General features: G+C 48.0%; 1 protein-coding gene across 1 annotated transcript in view; it reads right to left on the reverse strand.

The window, feature by feature from the left end:
• Positions 1-19,851, reverse strand: part of LOC133349491 (plexin-B3-like) — a 132,244-nt gene that overhangs the window by 17,331 nt on the left and 95,062 nt on the right. The window contains 14 exon segments of the mRNA XM_061562992.1: positions 2,776-2,990; positions 3,596-3,677; positions 3,679-3,697; positions 4,178-4,326; positions 4,565-4,714; positions 5,569-5,862; positions 9,764-9,941; positions 10,453-10,629; positions 13,566-13,693; positions 14,533-14,638; positions 15,289-15,437; positions 15,796-15,959; positions 16,990-17,083; positions 19,447-19,554. Coding sequence (XP_061418976.1) covers positions 2,776-2,990; positions 3,596-3,677; positions 3,679-3,697; positions 4,178-4,326; positions 4,565-4,714; positions 5,569-5,862; positions 9,764-9,941; positions 10,453-10,629; positions 13,566-13,693; positions 14,533-14,638; positions 15,289-15,437; positions 15,796-15,959; positions 16,990-17,083; positions 19,447-19,554 — 2,013 coding nt within the window.

A 19,851-nucleotide genomic window follows, 5' to 3' on the forward strand; every position in this document is an offset into this window, starting at 1 on the left:
TGAGATCTCTTTTACCAGTGGCAAAATATAATAGTAGGTTTTTACCCTTTTAACTGGTACAAAACTGACCAGTTAAAAGGGTAAAAACCTACTATTAAACTGTCTATATTTAAAATACCAATAAAAACGTAAGATGTGAGAAATGTCATGATATCAGCTCCCCATAACTCTGTGGTTGAATTTATGGATTTGCTTTGCTGTGCATCCAGTAAGATTGAAGGCAACTTAATTTATTCAAACGCATAAACTTGTCAGAATTATGATGACAAAATAAGAATAAGCAATTGGCCTAAAAGGTCCCATAGATATCCTGTCGTAATTATATAGCGTAATTGCAACTTCTGAATGAAAAATGCACATGCTGTCCAGTAAAGAATAATTAAACAACTCAATGACCTACGAGAAAGAAATGGTGTCAAATAATCGCCATGCAGTCAATCACTCATTTTAAAAACGGACTATCACAATTTATTTACAACTTTAATTACGGACCTCCCGTTGAGTTTCTTATTCCATAAATATTCAGTCAGGAAGTCATTTATTTTTAGAATAATGAAATGAGCAAAGACAATCACGATAACGATGTTTTGAAAAACGGACGGTACGATCATTGTGGACCTCGCATCGCGTGTCAAACCGGAGTATCGCCCCGGTCAGGGCGGGCTGACTTCTCAGCGAGAAGAAAAAACGGGATCAGGGTTTTAGAGGTCCCAGTGACAACCACTGACTTAGCCCCAAGCCTCCAAGTATTAAATGTAATTTAGTGATGCGCTTGTAAATGAAAAACTGTAAATCTGTAAATTAATTTCTCTTTTTATGCCTGCCATCAAATCACTATAAATATGCAAGCTCGGCAGGCCTCAGAAGCCAAGCAGATGTAAAAGCCCGGTCAGTTATTAATTTAATGAGAGGAACGCTTGGCACTGCGAGGTGTTTTTAGCATGGGCGTCAAAAGGTGGCCAGGTAATGGAAGTACAGCAATGTATTGAATCTAGCTGTGCAGAGTTTAAAGTTTTATCTCCATATGTGTATGGGCTTCCGGCCAAATGCCAACCACTTATTGGTGGAACTGGCCAAACATCCAAGTGCATGATCCTCCTAAAAATATGAGTCTTCCATACTCAGTGAGGCATATCCGGATATATAGAAGGAATTTTGTTGTATTATTATTTGTTGTTAATCTATGTCAGCGAATCTTTCCGGAGAGCCTTCTCTCATGAGACCTGCCTCTGGGTGGTTTGTTCGTGGGACATTCACATGAGAATGCAGTCGTAAAACTTAAAATATTATTCAAGGAGAACATCAACAAGGGAATAGGAACACTGGCTAAAAATACTCCACCAGCATTATCATAAACAAACAACGGCGCAGAAATAGCGATCACACAACCAAGCCATGCATTTCAGGCAATGGTCAAAATCAGTGCACACCAAATTGTTAAATTCGGTCACCATCTACACCACAATTTTCCAGATGCTCCATCACTGCCCTGAAGAAGGACCTTTACCTAAAACGTTGGCTCAACATCTGTTATTCTGTTACAAAGCAGTGTTCATGATGGATGGCAGTGAATGGCTTCATGAACGAGGCTTGCTGTGGGTACGGCGATACTACGATGTATCGCAGAGTATAAGAAGATCCAGGATAATGGTGCCGTCCGTTTAGATAAATATCCTTATATCGTGATTGTCATTGCTCATATTACTTTTCTTAAGTATTGCATTTCACGTTTCAAAAATAACACGTGCAAAGATTTAAGTTGTCAATTACTGGCTGTCATAAATCAAACTAACGGTTTGTAAATAATTATCCGCAGTGGTTGCGAGCATGGCAATGATACTAAATCATCATTTACAATGTAAATGTTATTAATGTTGTTGTCCTTCCCCCCGCACCTCTGATTAGCACGGTTGGCTACATACTGTGCGAAATAAATTCAACATACATAAATTAAAATAATTAGTTGTCTTACCGACAGTAAATGCATTATCCATCGCAATGATAAGGAGCCTTATGACAGATTTTTGTTGAGGCAAATGCAGCTGAATAACTTTTAAGGAATCTTAATGTGTACTGGGAGTACAGCAAAGCACAATAACAATACAATTACAAATACATGGGGCACTGATATTGCGGTCAGTCACACGGTGAAAGTTGATATCGTATTGAATTGTGAAAAATTATGTCATGGCAACCTATGTCTACACCGCCAGAAGTCCTGGCCAAGACGTTCCCACATCGGGCAATTTACATTGTGCCCAGTTAAATCGAACAAGAACGAGTTCAGAAGAAAACCGTGCTGTCCATTGGGTGAGCTACACTCTATAATCACTGATCGTTCCATATACATTAGAGGTATGCTGTCTCTATTAGCCCAGTGTGCGTGTGTACAGCTGGCCTATGACCAGATGTTAACTACCTCGCCTGGTATACAAGAGGTTGTGGGTTCGATTCCGACCCTGACGTCTGTGACAATTGGAGTTTACATGTTCTCCCCGCGGTCGCGTGGATTTTTCTCCTGGTCCTCCAATTTTTCCCTCCACAATTAAAAGCGTTGAAATTAATTGGCTGCTACAATTTTCCACATGACAATAAGCCACTTTATTGAGCTATCATTTGTGATAGCCCGGTCACTTCTGAAAAAAAGAATAAAATAGCTCAGTGGGCCTTACCTGGTAGTAAAAAAAAAAAAAAATCATCGCCCGGTATGAGACCGATCTCGGCAACGCTGCCACCCCCCGCTTGCGTGAGCAGCTCTGTGCTGGGGCCACTCACCGTGGTGAGGAAGAGCTTGCTGTTGAGGAGGTTCGAGAGGTGGAAGAGGCCCTGCTCCATGGTGGCTCGGCGTGAATCCGCCACGGACAGACTCTTCGCCAGGGGTGCCTCCTGGCCCGGGAAGAAGATGCGCTCGCGATAGGTGCGGTACTCGAGGAAGGGGATGCCTGTCACCACCAGGTCGCTCGACATGTCTTCCATGTCCGTCATCAGGTCTGGGGGGGGGGGGGGGGGGGGCAGCGGGGCATTGTGGGTAAGAGAGTACAGGTGAGGAGGGTTGCAGCAATGCGTGGAGAGATTTATATTTGCCGATTTTCCCCCCCGAATTGTATCAGAATTGCCGTGTAACGAGAAAGCTATTTCATTTTGGAACACTTGCAGGTAAGCCGTGTCTCCAATCTGTCACGGAACTACTTAAGCAACTACTTAAATCGCCCCTTTATCTACATGAGGGTCACGGTGTTTTTTTTCCCCTCAAGATATAATAATTTCATCTTCTTCTTGGTTCTTTCGGTAAAGTCACGTAGAAGGAAAATAATAAAATAATAAAAATAAAACATAATAAAATAATTCTCACGACGTTTCGGCTACTTGCGTTGTGGCCGAAACGTCGTGAGAATTATTTTATAATGTTTTATTTTTATTATTTTATTATTTTCCTTCTACGTGACTTTACCGAAAGAACCAATAAGATGAATCCCTGCAGTCACGAAAGCTTTAAATCGAAATTTAATTTAATCTTGTAACACAGTAGTCAAGTTGATGCACACAAACGTAATTAACGTGGTGTGCGAGCCTTGAGAATAAGTGTGGGCCGTACCGGAGAACTGCTTCTTGCACTGATCGCGCACACTGATCTCCAGGTCCTCCAGCTGGTTCTGCACCTTCCTGTAGTCACGCAGAAGCCTTTTTGCTCTTCCTCCTGATGGGACCACGGAGAGGGGGGGCACAGCGGATGCATCTCAGGGGACTGTGACCAATCAGGCAAAGCCAACCCACGTGCAAGAGGATCCAACGCCAACTCATCCAATACCCTCCTTGCGCCTCTCACCGAGGTATCCGGCCACCCCTGAAGAGTTTGCTCAGATCAGGGGTCGGCTCTTTAAAGACCGCTTCGTGACACGTCGTATATTGAGGCTCGTCTCGTATTCACATGCATTGCGGCTCTTGAAATAGCGAGTTGTTTTTTTACAGAATTTGAAAATAAATGGCTCCTCTTGTTATTTTGCTTGCCGACCCCTGGCTTAGACACACATCATTTAGATGCCGACAATGACGAGTACATTCATTTGGCTAGGGAGGAGAAAATGGAACAGCTATGCCACACGTGGTATTGAAGGAAGGAGGAGAGCCATCAGGGTAGCCACAGAAGGAGGTCAGAGGTCATCCCGGTCTCCTCCACCTGTAGACGACAATGACGATGACGACGAGCAGCGCCACGACCCCCGAGCCGGCGCCCGCCGCGATCTGCGCCTCGAGTGGGAAGACGACGCCCGAGTCCGTCTCGTACTCCACGGCGCCCAGGTGGTACTCGCGGTTTCCCATCACCACCTGCGGCACCACCGCCAGCGGCAAGGTCGGGCCACAGGGCAGGGGCAGGGTTCACACATTTGGCGAATTTGATTAATTGCCCAGTCATTTAAACGCATCACAGAACTCGTACGACGTGGGTCTTTGGTGACCTCTGGAAGCAAAGGAAAAAGAAGAGGGCTTAAAAAACTGTTGACTAAAAGAACGCGTAGAAGCAAAAAAAGATAGAACGTGTTGGGTCGGTGTCTCGCCAGCTCACCCGGAACTGAGCGGGCTCCTGTCCGTCGGGTGGCTGAGCTGGCGGCTGGCAGTAGAGGTGCTGCATAGACAGGGTCTTGATGACGCACTCGGCCGAGCCGAGGAAGGCCCTCACCTCGCCCTGGCCCAACGCCCGGTCCAGTTCATGTCCCTGCTCGCCATAAATGCTGTGCACGGTGGGGGTGGAGGGGGATTCGTGTGGACATTCGCAATTCGTGACGATCGCGATACATTTTAGGACATGTTTGTTTTACAATATTAATCAGGTGGTCAGGCGGCCATGTGAAATTACGATTTTTTTTTGGTATTTTTTTTTGTTAATAGAATAGGATTAAGATCCTGAATTGCATTCCTACTCAGACACCCAATTTTACATTAGGTTTTCATCTGGATTGAGTTGAGGCCTTCAGCATAGTAACCAATGATTGCACGGCAGTGCAAGTAAGGGGGCCACAAGGCCTGTGATTCATGGTGTGCTTGTGGCACAACACGATAACCGCACCGCTGAGAACTTCAGTGCAAACCCCAAGCTCTCCGCAGAGATAAAAATAGATGTTGTTTGGCGAGTTTAAAGGTCTGGGCTCAATCACAAATTGTACACGGACAGATTTTTTGCCAATCCACATCGGGGAATGGGTCTCATCATGCCGTGCATATCATGGGAATTGTTTACCCATACTTCAGCACACTGGTCAGTGCAGGTTGGTGAAGACAGGGCGCACAGACATTGGAGCACAGTATAATACATCAATGGCACTGCTGCACTGCACTCCGATGACAACCATAACCTCAACCCTCTGTTTTTCTGCCCCGAACCCTAACCTAAGGTTTATAAAATAACAAACTGACGGTGTTTGACTGATAACACACTTCCTCTCAGCCACCATTATGGGAGCTGGTGGGGGGAGGAGGGGGGGGGAGCAAAGCTCAGCCGTGCGATAGCGACGACGACGGCGATCGGCGCGAAAGATCCACCGTTCGCGACAACGCCCACGGCACGGTCACCTCCACGGTGATGAGGCTGCCCGGTTTGTGGCGGAACGGCGAGTTGGGGCTGTCTCGGTTCAGCGGGAAGATCTCGGCGTCAGGGAAGTAATGGAAGGGCTTCCCGTCGTCCGGGGCGAGCTCCAGCGCGTCCATGCGGATAAACACGTCGGCCTGCAGCTTCGCGGGTGCGGAGGTCGCGCGGCCCGCGTTGCCGCCGCCGCTGCCAACGGCGGACAGGGCGGCCCGGACGTCCGGGGAGAGGCACAGCATGCGGTCCTCGGCCTGCACCGTGCAGCGGCCGTACGGGGGCTCCTGCGATCATCACCGATGCTCAGGTTAGCTGTGAGCGTCCGCGAACGAAACGCCGTCGGATCGAGTAGCAGCTCTCCAAAGCGCACAACTTAAAAGGTCGCCCCGCAACTGCTTTGTTCGCGTTGCGAGTGGAGTCATTGCGCAAACGACGCTACGGACCGCAGAGCGGATCGAGTGACGTAGAATCTGTCTCCACCATGAGCAACTGGTTGAGAAAATGCTCGCAACCGATTGCAGATACGTTCATATATAAGCAACTCAGATGCATGCAACGACTTCTCATCAGGCCCCACGGTGTAAAGTGCAGTCTCTGTAACTCTCGTCCACTGTATCTCTCTTGCCTCTCTATTAACTTGACAAAGGGCCATTGCCCGAAACGTCACCTGCTATACATTTTCGTTTTAAGCCCTCCGAGTTATTGACGAACGTATTGAATTTCACGTTGCACAGCCGATCGCTCGGATGCAAGCCCAACTTTTACAGGACTGGTCAGCAGCAAAAAGGCTTGAGACTTGTCGCCAGGTAACTTTTCCACCTCCGAGGTACAAAAAAATATCACGGAAAGGAGAAGAACATTTCACAATACCAGAAGAGGGGAGAAAGAATAAGCATCGTCTCGAGTGGTATGCTGTCTTTTTGGTAACGGACAAAAAACTGGACTTTAATGTCAGCGGGTAGACTCACGAATGTCCCGGGACGGCTACCTGAAGAAGGAGAACCATCCTGGGAAAACCGGGAGAGGGTGGCCAAGTGCCAGGAGCCGTGGCATACAAGTGAAGACATCGTGCTGCCATCCCAGCCAATCAGAAACGAGCAATTTAATAGACACTCTTTTAGCCCCGCCCCCCCCCTCCCGATACGTTCCATTCATTGGCTACCACATTCTGATAAGCTCCCCCACCCCTCTCCTCCCCCTTAACTTGTATTTAAGAACTTGCATCTTGGAATCCCTGCCTCACTGGATACAGTAAATCTGGCTGTGACGGTCCCACCTGATGACGGAGACTTGTGTTGCCTCCGAAACGTCGTGATTTTTTATTATTTTATTTTTATTAATTTTAATTTCATTTTTTTACCTACGTGACTTTACCGAAAAAACTAAAAGTATAGACACTATATGGGCGCAATGATGCATCGATTGCCGAATGCTGCGGGCATTTTGCGTCTCTACCAACGCATACGTGGGCGCAGACATGTAACGTGAGAATAACAGAAGTAAAAATAGAGATAACGCGTGGTTTTAGAGAGTCGATTTAAAAAAAAAACTCAAGATAAGCAAGCACTCTGTGGGGACGACGCCAGTCCTGTTAAACTTCACGTTCGGTTCACTGGTCAATGGCCAAAAAAGGCTGCAAAGTTGCTTAACAAAATTCATTGGGACTGTTCATAGTCAAACCGATGACTTTTTAACGTGAATAACAATGTTTTATAGTGTTTTTATATGCGAACCGTTTAATGCCTGTAAAACATGCCAATTATCAGCAACTACTTGTACAATAACACGATTGCGGATTAAAAGTGTTGGATTTCAACTTGCCTGTCCAGTCAAATTACCACGGCGTTACATAAATGAACGTCCATCAAATTGTCTTGAATGGAAAGTTAAAGCATGCCGAAGGACTTAAGTAGTTTGCCCGAGCAGAGCCGTGTTTAAACATGGACGTGTGGAAAGTTACAACGTGGGAGCCTCGTATGAAATAAATTCACAAATGTTGCTCGAACACATTTGTTGAATTATTCATGACCGTGCCTCCCTCTGACTTTCTCCAACTATTTTCCCATCTCCAGTTTCCCCCCCCCCCATCCCGCCACAAACTTATTTTTGCAAATCCTGACATCCGATACATAACCGATGTTTTGACGTGCAGAGGAATACAAATTCACTCGCTCAGCAGAAGAGAATTAATCGTTATCGTTTCATTTTGCTTATCACTACAATCCAACAATTTCTTTGCTATTTATTTTGTCCCATAAGAACAACGCATCTGCCTTTCATTAGCGGCAAACCCAAAAATAAAAACCTTTAACCCGCCGGATGTTGGAGCCACGGGGTGGCAGGGTTGAACATTTTTCAATTTTGGCCACGGTCCAGTGCGAGTGAGAGTTCTCGCTAATTGTGTTCTGCCAAGTACAGGGTGGAAGTTGGGGGGGGGGGAGAGAAACCTGTAAAATCCAAAAGCTAACATTACACGTGGCTTTATACACTCATCTAACAAAGAGGATTGAGAGCCTGGAAGGCGATCAATAATTGATCCACAGCCGTAACACACCCCCACATGCATCAACTTAAGAGGCTTCGGAATCTGCATGCGAAAGGTTCCTCAGAAGCAAACAGACAGACCGCAGAAGAACTATATTCCCCGGACTTGGCAATAAAAGATCTCTTGCTATCCAGTTGTCGAAATGTAAATGTCCACCATCGTCTCCCCTCTGCGGAAACCTCGTAGTACAGGAATAGGAACTGTTCTGAAAGGTGTTGGTTTACACATTTGGCGTTCTGAGAAGTGCCGGGATTGGCTATACTGTCGGATACCGGCCCCATTTCAACCGCTGTTGCTACCCCCCTATTGTAAACGTAAACAATAATAACATTATGTTATACGACGCAATTGCTTCGAACGTTGTACAGTATTTTGCTGTAATTGAGTTTAATCCAGGTGTCCCAATGAAGTGACATTTTTGTCTCGGGGAGGGCTCTCACTTGCTTGTAATTAATAAATAAATGCCAAGAGCTTACTGCCCGCGAGAAACACCGGTTGTATGTAGCCTCTATCACCACAAGGACGTGTACGGTACCCTCGACAACCCACTGAGGCACGTGATCAGTTTTGCAAGAGAGATGTGGAGGAGACGCTCCTGGAACGTGTATATGCTTACATCACAGGTGCGGGAAAAAACGTATAAATATCGGATGAGTTAGACGTGACACGTACAAAAAAAACTCTAAAAGCAAATTAACTTGGGCAGAACCAGTCGCCGAGGTGGGTATGGCGATCAGCGGTCCAGGCTAACGACGGACGGGGTGGTCGCCAAAGGAGGGGTCGTCTCCCGGGAGGATGTCCACCGTGGAACTGGAGCGGTAAAATCAGCTTGTGCGCGCAGGCGCTGGACGGACTGTTTGATCCCGAGATCGTGAGTTGTCGACGGCTTTAGGAGCCTCCAGTGGATTAACCACGGCTGATGACGATAATGATGAAGAATGGTAAACCACCGTTTACTCTTGCAGACAATAATGCGGCAGAAAATATGACGTCCACCTCGTAGTAAAGAGCACTTTGCTAATTCCCCTCGGATACAAACCCCGACTTAACATTGTGGGGGACCACATGCAACATGGTTGAGTAGCGGGCATGCTCTAACAACCAACAGATTTAATTACCAATTTAAATTCACTCAGAAGTCACTCGGAGGAAAATAAATCAGGCAGGGGGCCAAGGTGCACGTCAGGCACCACCTGCAGCCATGCCAATAGTGGCAGGACTGTGCACCGACGTCTTGGTGATTCAGCATCGGCGAGACCATGAGTTCATGGGTATCAAATTAATGTCAATCATTTGCCCAGAAATGCCTCGCCAAGTCCCAAGACACATTTCCAGAGTGTATTGCATCGAGAGCGATTAAATCAGCTAGTGTGCACATGCTAGGTGGATTATCACATCGTGGGATTTGTGCGAGGTGGTTGGTGGCCGCTTGGAGAGGCCTTCATCGAGCAGTGGATTGAACACGGATGGTGACGATGACGACAAGATGATGGCGACGCATGGTACTCTGTGACGCTGGGGTATTTAAGCGGCCAACGAATACAAAATCCTTATCCGCGAGAATTCAAGATTTCAACCGAAGTCGCCATATTGGCGAAGCTGCGCGGGAGCGCTAAAGAAGGTGGTGGGGGGGTTCTCACGCTGGCGGGCTGGGCGGGCTGGGCGGGCTGGGCGTGCGTGGCGGGCAGGGCTCGTCGCACGCGGGCCGCGGGGACGCCGTAGGCCGAGGAGGCACCGGACCCACGCACGCGCACCAACATACGCGCGCTCTGCACCGAGTCCAGCCGCTCCCCCAACACCGTGATATTGCGGCCACCACTGTCGGCACAACAACGAACATAACGAGAGGTGAGTGCGAGTGTGTGTGTGTGTGCGTGTGTGCGAGTGTGGTGACAGTAGGTGCTCGCTAGCAGCGCTTGCCCCAACAGTCTGGTAAGGCGGTATTGTGAGATCGTTGTCTTTGTGGTGATAGTTGTGAAAGTGGTCATCATGTCCAATGACGACTGTGATGATCGATGACGATTCATCAGGCTGTCACTAATAACAATACAAAAGTAACACGATGATGCCATCGCCAATTTCGACGATTGTGGTGCTGATTTTAGTTGTAATGGTGGTGGTGCTGATCATGCTTATGTTGCTGGCGGTAGTGCCGATGACACCCCATGGTTGTGGGGACGGCACTCATGAAGCTGGTGGTTGCTGTGCTGCTGCCGGCATCGTGGCGATGGCTAAACTGCTTCTGCCAAAATTGGTGGTGGCGGTCTCGGTAACGGTGAGGCTGAAGCTGGCTGCTATGTTTGCGGCGGCGGGTGTTCTATGCCGGGACCTGTAGAAGCTCTCCAGTGGAGACAAGGACACGATGACGGGATTCGGCCAGTACTGAAACGGCTCCAGCAGCGTCCTCTCCGCCATGGGACCAAACTCAACGCGCACCATCACCTGACCCGGATCCGGGGCTGCGCCCGTCACGCACACGAGCTGCCCGCCCTGCCACCTCTCCAGCCTGCAACAGACAGGAACGCACAGTCCACACGGGGGTAAGGGGTTGGTATAATTATTGGGAACGTAATGGTGCATCAATTGAAATATTTTTTTACGGACAACAAACATCTATCAAACCGTGTCCCCAAGAACGAGTCATTTAGCATGAGTGCAAATCAGAAGGGGATTTAAATGCTCAAGTTGCATTTAGAATGATCAGTATGTGGAAGAAACGAGAATGTACAAACTTCACACAACAATTACAAACAAATAAAAATCAGACAAATATATTCAACTCTTGACTTGAACGACGGCCTCGGATTGTGACAATTCGTGGCATCGCAGTGGCGGGTGAGGAACCATGACCATGCCCCTTGCAACGATCCAGTGGCAGATTTAAAAAGCTAAACAACACATCGTTGTTGCAAATATTCAAAATGTTTTCTAAATATAAGTGGCCTACAACCAGTCCCTTGCAAACATGATAACGAATCCCAGTGGGTTTTCGCCTGGTTAAATAAATAAAGAGACTGAATTAAACGTTTGTTGTTATCCGTCTGCTCACCAACTAAACTGATAATTGAGTTGGTCAAAGGTGTCCTCATCGTGTAATTATGTTCATTGTATCAATGATGTACTAATTTTATACCTAAACCAATTAATTCGCCCATAATATACAAAGCACATCACGTGATAATGAAACTGAAAAAAATAAGATACGAGAGTTCGTCCCCGACTCTACACCTCCAAAACGCAATATAACAGCAAAATACGCCACACTCAATTGCGTCACAGTGTGGGATCCAATTGGTGCAGAAACAACTGCACTCGAAAAGCAATCGTGCAACAAAAGTTCTCAGCGATCAGGGAGGGTTAGTCCCACACAGAGCCCCCCCCCCCCCCCCCCCCCCCCTTGCAGCGGCACAAGGCAGCAGGAGGCAACGATGGCTATTATTGCACCGACGATTCCCAAGAGGAATAAAACCCAGCATACAACCGTCCCATTATCCCGCAGCCATCACAAATTCTACTGGCCACAACCTTAGCTTTTTGAGTTGGTGGTGGTCTAAAATCGATGCTCTGACAGCACTGCACACGAGGTGAGCGCAGCATGGCCGGTGATGTCACTCGGAGTGCTCGGCAAGGTGGGGGAGGAGGGGACCAATCCATCATTGTTCCAACGATTGTCCCCCCTTACTTCCGTTTGCGAATTCACGTTTCTGAGTATTTTTACTCTTAAAAAGGCACCTCGGCATCATCATCTCCGGCGGTTCCAGACACCCAGTTACCTCGCTGGTTGCCTCTAGAAAGTGCTCACCCCCTCCCCGCTCCCTGCCCATCTACGCATGTGGCGTTCGGGTTGAGCTCTCAAGAGCAACTCTCCTCTGGGCGCTCTCTCCTTCCCAACATGTGTTTCACATTCGCTTCAGCATCCTGCTGCCTGACCCCTCCCACAATCCCCCACGCTCCCCCACTCCCTAAAGCTCTCCCGAGCTACGTCCGACGGATGAGTCGAGGCAGGGCTGGAACTGGAAGCCTCGTCTCCGAATCTGTGTTGCACGTTTCCCCGCAGCATGTTCTGGAATTTTAACAATGCACCCCCCCCCGCCCCCGCCGCCACTCCACACACCCCCACAGCTAAACCACCACCACCCGCCCCCCCCTGCTCTCGCCATTACACGATGCTTCTAGTGAGGTGGCAAAAAAAAATGTTGAACTCTAAATCTGTAGAATGTACTTTATGTTTGAAAATAAAATACTATTTGTTTCTTAGTGGGGGGGGGGGGGGGGGGGAGAAACACTTGCGCACATTTCCCATTGAAAAGAGTGCGCAAGCCTCGTACACATTTCCTGATGTTTAAAACTGTGGCCTCAACGTAGTTACAGAACCCAGGGGGATGGCAGTCTACACTGGTGCAGGTGTTGAGCGGGAAATTTATAAGAAGTTGAGCTCGTGTCCCAGAGGATACAAATCCGCACGTGCATGCAATCATGCGCACGTTTGCACGCGCACAGACGTGTGCACAAAAAAACAAATATCCCCCGTATAGCCTCTAACAGATTGTCGGGGCAAGTGCTGTTCGCGAGCACCTACGAAGGCCAACACGGCACACGAGGGGGGTTTGTGTGGCCAGCTCCACGCTCGACAGCATTTGTCTACTCAGTGCCGATTTTTTACAGACCGCACCAGGCACTTTTTTATGGCTTATTCGACCTAGGCGAGGCCCACGACCAGTTCAGATACTGTACTCGTCACCGATGTTGGCGATGAGCGGGAATCAAACTCGGGTCACTGGGTTCGTACCGCAGTGCGCCAACCACCGCGCCACCACTCCTCTCAGCACAAAACACGTGCAACCACACATTTTTTCCCAATCGGACTGGAAAAGTAACAGGCATTGATTCCTATTGTTTACAATTGTATTCCAGTTGTGTTATTTGGAGCCATTTAATGAGGTTCAAAAAAATGATACTCAACAACGGTCACAGTGAGCAGTGTACCAACATGTGTCGGGGAACGACCCTGCAATTGAAGTAATACAACTTCAATTACGACTTTATCAACACTCGGGACACTACTTTAACATGGCCCTGAATTCTCAGTGCTGGAATAAACCCCTTTTATGCAACCATTGTTGAGCCGATTGAGAGTAACAATTTTTTGATACTTGAGAACCGGCATTTAAACGGCTCTGGCTCAGCACTCTGAACATCTGCAAAAATAGTTTCATAGCTCATCGGATTTCTCCAGGATAAATAAAGATTCCGATTCCAGAGTGCTTGAACATAGCAAAAGCCTTCTGAACGACCAGCCAATCCAGTAATGAGGAATCCTGCGTACTTGAGACAAGACACATCCTGGCGCTAAGCTGAGAGTCGATGGATCCAGGCCAAACTGCCACCGGGGTTAACACATGGCACCGGGGGTGACGTCTATCTGACGATTCTTGCCATCACCTGCAGGGAGTGGTTCCCAGAAACACATCGACTTCGTGGCCGGTGTCCAAGTGCTGCCCGTGAATGGTCACTCTTGTTCCTCCAGACACGGGGCCCCATGCAGGGCTCATTTCGCTCAGCTGTGGGTCCTGAAAATACGCAAAGGAAATTCAACGAGCGCGCAAATAAAATAAACACTCGGCGATAACAAAAAGGAAACAATTCGGCGTCCCCACGCTCCTTTTTCAGCGTTTGGCAGGGCCCCATCTGTGGCCAGTTGTGAGCTAGTGGTATAAACGCGATGGTAGGAAGCCATCTATGCTTAATGCTACCAATGCAAGCCTCCGTCACAGACTGGTTCTTACATTAATTATCGGCCACAGAGGGATGATTGGCTAAGTTGAACATTGCCAGAATTTGAATTAATAATCTTGGGATTGTGAGTCCACAGTTCTACTGACTGCACTGCCCTGTCATTGCCTTTTGAGGGAATGGGTGACTAATTAAATCCCATCAGGTACAAACGTCACATAAATGATACACTTTTTGTCACTGTTAGTATGCTTACATACAGGCAGCCAGCGAGACCGACAGGCTAATAGACAGACAAGACACACGAACAGATGGATGGATAGCCGGCCAGTCAAATGAAGAGACTCGCAAACAATTATATAAGCAGACACCACACACCTTTTCATCCTCGCAGAGGCTTTCGGCTGGTGATCGAACAAAGATGTTCCATGTATTTTCAGATGAGCTTCTGCAGCCATCTGGAACGCTCTTCCTTCCGATATTAGGAGCTATGCATCTTTAAATCTAGAAAATTATTTCTTTAAAACTGCTTTTTCTGTTTGGTGTGCGTTGTCCTTCCCCCGCACCTCCGATTGGCAAGGTTAGCTATGTACGGCGCAAAAGAATATCAACGTACATACATACAGATGAGCAGATGAGCAGACGGACAGATGGACAGACAGGCCGCGGTGCGCACCGTATACGTGAAGGCCTGTGGGAGTGACGCGGCCTCCTTGCCCTTCACCGTCACCCCAACGTCAACGGGCCCCAAGTCCGGCAGAGGGCCCGTCTCGCACACGATCCTGCACAACACCCCACGGTATACAAGAGTGAGGTCTCTCTCGCAGTGAACACGCAGTGCACAGGAGAAGCCTCGTAACAATTCACCCGCGGAAACATTTGGCTGAATGTGTGCTGCAGTGCGATTTCCCGTAATTTATGAATGAGGTTTTATTAATCCGCAGCGATGTCTTTCGGTTGAAATACATTTCATATCGCCACTTTATTTTTGCAAATTTATCAAAGTATATGGTTTGACAATTTACATGTTGACCTGTGTACGTGAAGCAAGTATGTTAACCGACAGTAATGGAGTCAAATGAATAAATTAAATGCTTCAGTTAATTTAGTTAACGAGTGTCAATATTTGGCTGCATGACAAGATTTGACACACACTGTGCCACCAGTGGCTTTCATCAGAATGCCACCTCATAATTGTAAGGCCATCAAGCACAGCGCGGCGTGCATTGACACAAAGCTTCATAATTAAAGGATAAATCTCATTAAAACCAATAATTAAAAACGCTAATTAAAAACGAATTGGCCAAACATCGCTCTCGTTGAGAGAAAAGAAGTCTATTGAGAATCAATGAGGCTTTGTCGGATGAATACCAACACGGTTACAAATCTCAGGCAGCTGGCGGGGTGGATTAGGCGACAGCGGTGCCTTTACCTGACGGACACCTGGTAGAGCTGGGGCAGGATGGTGCAGGCAGCGCCACCGACGCTCACAGCCTCCACGTCGGAGACGTCCTTTCCCAGGTTGACCCCGGAGATGGTCACCCGCGTCCCTCCTTCCCGTGGGCCCGAGGTTGGCTCCACCTGGGTCCAGGGTAACAAACCCAAAGCGCGATCGGAGAGGGTCATCAAGCTGCTGTGCAAAAAGCGCAACCAATCACCGTTTGCTAGTGGTAAATAGTGCAGCGTGTCCTGAATGTGAAGAGCGGATCTGTGACGCGAGTTTTTTTTGTTTAAGATCCTTAAAATGTAAATTTTTTTATTCAAATCTACTGCAGGCAGGCCTTCGACACTTCACGTGGACTCAAAGTGCACCTAGCATGGCACAGGCGCCGTGGTGACTTCACAGCCACTTAGTGGTGTCATATCATGCAGGTAGAGGTGGCTACGGATGCGGCGCTGGAGGCCGCAGGAGTGCTGGAGGTGGAAGGTGGGGCCTCACGCGTGTGATGGTGGGGGCCGGGCACACATCCTGCGAGGGAGAGCCGCAGTCATCCTTGAAGGTGCAGGCGGCCGGCTCCCCGCACCACACGCACGCGCGTTCCTGCGCCACCGCCTGGCACAGGCTGCAGTCGCTCCTGCCAACCCCGCACTTGTACAGCGTCACTACGGGACCAGGCGAATGGCAGGGAACAGTTTGTGAGAAGAGAGAGAGAGAAAGAGGAGGTTTAGTCACTGCGCGAGGATTCCTTTTACCCCTCTTCATTTCGGATTATGCAGCCAGGATATTTTTATTTCCTTCATCTGCTTGGGTTAGATTTGACTAATTGGGTGGTGGCAGTGGTTAGAGCGAGCACAGTGCTCACAATCGGAAATCTTCGAATTCAAATCCCTCTCGGGGATTGACTCTGCGCATCATATTTCCGGGAAAATAGAACAAGTTCCACTTTTGTGGGAACTCAGCAATGGTTGTTGTTCCCCTATGGACAGACTCATTCTCACGACTGGAATGTAGAATTTACATCACTGGCTCAGGGCTGTAAACAGGATACGTGCACCCCCCCCCCCCCCCCCAATGCTTGGTCGCAACAGAAACAAACACAGTGATAGATTTTTACCCTTTCAACTGGTACAAAAACTGACACCTTTATACAAGGCATCATGTTTGCAATAACCACAACACAAGCAGTAAAAAATGCAAACAAAAAGAAACAACTCTGATAATGATATGCACTGTCCTTGAAGTTGATTGGTCCACACCCGAGACGGCTTTTCTTAGAGCCTAGTCTCCATTGGTGTTGGACCAGATGACGTCAAAAGGCGTACAACTCAAAAACAGCGCACTATCAGAGTATTGAGAGCTCGGGGTAAGCATTTACACTACGAGACCTCCTTTACCAGTGGCAAAATATAGTGATAGGTTTTTACCCTTTAAACTGGTACAAAACTGACACCTTTATACAAGCCATCATGTTTGCAATAACCACAACACAAGCAGAAACAAACACATTCGTGGGCAGAATCACAACTTGACAAGACAGCCAAAAACTCACCCCTTGATGCGTTACCAAAAGGCTAGTGATGGAGACATTAGTATCTTATCGACAAACAATGGATTAAATTAAACATTCAGCATCACGTGAATCTGGCACGTGTAGCTTCACTAAGTTTACTTAATCGCAAGCGCCATGCTTACGGTTGGCGAGGGCATCGATGGACTTCTGCGGGTCGCTTGACCAGCGCACAGAGATGGGTGCCTCCAGCTCCTCGGAATCACTGCCATAGTCGAACTGAAAGGCAGATTGTCTTGGCATAAGTCCACGCAAAAGCATTAGCAATACAGGCATGCACACATTCAAATTCGGGATTAGTTTCTGATTGTGGTGTTTTGGAAATGAGATTTTCAGATTATATTCCGTATTTTAGTATTTTCAGACTTAAAAATATTACATGTTAAGAGCGTTCACCGCTTGTGCACTGAATTGAATCACTTCGGTAATTTTAAATATTAATCACTTAAATATATTTTTTGTTACAGAAAGTTCCATTAGTAAAACATTAAAATTAACGTAAAGATTCAAATGTTCTTTTTAAGCAAAAGCAACATCACAAGACATCAAAATGATGTCCCGTGATGGCACTCTTGGTAGGATAGGCATCAAAGTGATGTTTCTAGGTCCAATTTTGCATGTTTCTAACCCACATCGAATGCACAACGGATCAAACCTACGTGACTACAGTGAGCCTGATGTCCCGCTGACGAGAGGCAGTACATCTCAATCAGTCCTCACCTGGCTAAGCAAAGAGCATTGGCTGAATTATTGATTTGATTGTTTTAACGCCATTATCCTTAGCAGTTAGTTGTGCAACGTGATTTCCCGCTGCGGGACACATTCGATCAGTTCAGAAGAGCCTGGGAGTGAGCGAGCACGCCAAGATGCAATTTGGTGCGTGAACAACCCCCAAAAGCCGCTGCTGATGAAGCAACGGCTTTTGTTCTAGCATCAGCAGTATTTGGCCGTGTGACCAACCAGCACAGTGTACGTTTGTCAGAAGACGCATGGGTCTTCTCTCGAGGGACACAGATAGAGGAATGATTCCCCGTCCTCGCCTCTTCATGTCCTCAGCGCACCCACAAGCACGCGCCCACAAGCATGCGCGCACAAGCACGTACGCGCGCACATCTGTGGTAGATTTACGCACAGCTCTTCGTCTTGGCTTGGCGGGACCATTGTGTTTGTATTTTTCACGTTATTTTACAGAGCTTGCAAATAGTGTGGGAAGCTTGCACGGCAAATGCCTTGCGATTTATGATTTTACCCCCCCCCCCCTTCCCAAACATCCTGATGCCAAGATATATCATGGTTGCCCCCAGAGCGTTAATGCATTTCAGTGTTTGCCTTGTCTTCAATTAATTTTTCAAGTAAACCGCATCAGGTCCGGGGTCCAGTGCAGCTTATATTCCTGAAAGTTTTTCCTACATGAGACTTTGATGTGCTGGAAAATTAGCAGAACCGTGTTTGCTGGGGGAGCAATGAAGAGTGCTGCAAATAGGTGCATTATTGCAATACTTTTTAAAAAATGAATAAATGGATATGGCTTGATTGAATCAAAGTCCATTATAACCCCGATGCCAATTGCTTGCGTACATGTACAGCCCGTTTTGTCAGTACACCGCTGACCGAGGGCCTCTCCACATCTTGAGGGATATATGACCATACTTCACCACGCTGCTCAGCGTGGGCTGTTGAAGGTGACCGGAAGTGCAGAACAATTGATTTTGTCGCACTGCCCCCTACTGCCCCAAACGCCTACCGAACCTGTCTTTTGCACATGGAGGTTACCCCCCATCCACGCACTATCCAGGCTCAAACTTGCTTAGCTTCGAAGGTCTGATGATATTTGGTGCATTCTCGGTGCTTTCATCAGAAGCACAAAATGCTGACGGATGATGACACTAGTTTCCCTGTTTTTAACTTGGTAAGCCACATGTGAGACTCTCTCTTGGGAAAATCACAAGGCTAACAAAATTTATTTACACGAGGAAAATAATGTGCACATATTTCTGAAAATTAAACAACGGGACTCGTGCCATGGTACAAGAACACAATTAACATGCCTTCCGACCGATAATTCTACGGGGCCGTTTTAATTTATGGCGCCGCCACTCTTTCGTAATTCTCTACAGAAATCACCGGGGCAGCTGTTGGGGGCCGAACTATTGACACCGCGCAAATTGACCCAGCGGCGAGCACATTGCCCGCCAGGCTCTAACTTTTTTTTTTATTGCAGTTGCTAAGCAGAAGCCCTAGACTTTGTAACCTCAAGCAACCATCGGGAGAGCAGACTCTCGCGAAAATGGTGGCGAGGGTTGACGAGCCTACTCAATCGAGTACGGCTACAGACAGATGGAAAGACAGATGGAAGGAGCGAGCTCCAGGAGGGCCAAGCTGTGCGAGTTAGGGAACTGGAAGACAAATGCTTCGTCCTGCGGTGAGGCAGCTGGACAACGGTGCGGGGCGAGGGGGAGAATCGGTGCGCAGAGACCGCGTCCAGGCGCTGATGGATGGGGCCGATCTCTCCGACCGAACAGCGGGCTTGGGCGTGTGCATGCCGGTGAAAGTCTGTCGCCGGCTCTCTGGCCAGGCCTCACCGTTCCCGAGCAGCTCAAAGCCCACGTGTCCTTTTCCACCTTCTCCACCACGGCCGGCGAAACGACGACTCCCAGGTCGGTGGCGACGGCGCACTCGTAGGTCGCCGCCTGCGGGCAGACACAAGCGTCAGTAAATGGCGATCGTATTAATTAGCTCTCACGGCGTGTTTGGTCAGGTTGTACCACGTGCTATTCAGCACGGTGTCTGGACGTTTTCACTGCACAAGGCTGGGAGCTTCTTCGGGATATGAAGATCAGCTCATCGAGAGAAATGTCGGATATACTGCCGAGCAATATAACCTATATACACGTCGGAAACCGAGATGGCACAACCGACATGGACCTATGCAGTAGATTGTGGCCATTGTTTGCCCTATATGGAGTACTCGTCATACTGCAGGCAGA

This window comes from Lethenteron reissneri, chromosome 30 (genome assembly GCF_015708825.2).
Source record: "Lethenteron reissneri isolate LAM-NWPU_2019-01 chromosome 30, ASM1570882v1, whole genome shotgun sequence".
Lineage (NCBI taxonomy): Eukaryota > Metazoa > Chordata > Hyperoartia > Petromyzontiformes > Petromyzontidae > Lethenteron > Lethenteron reissneri.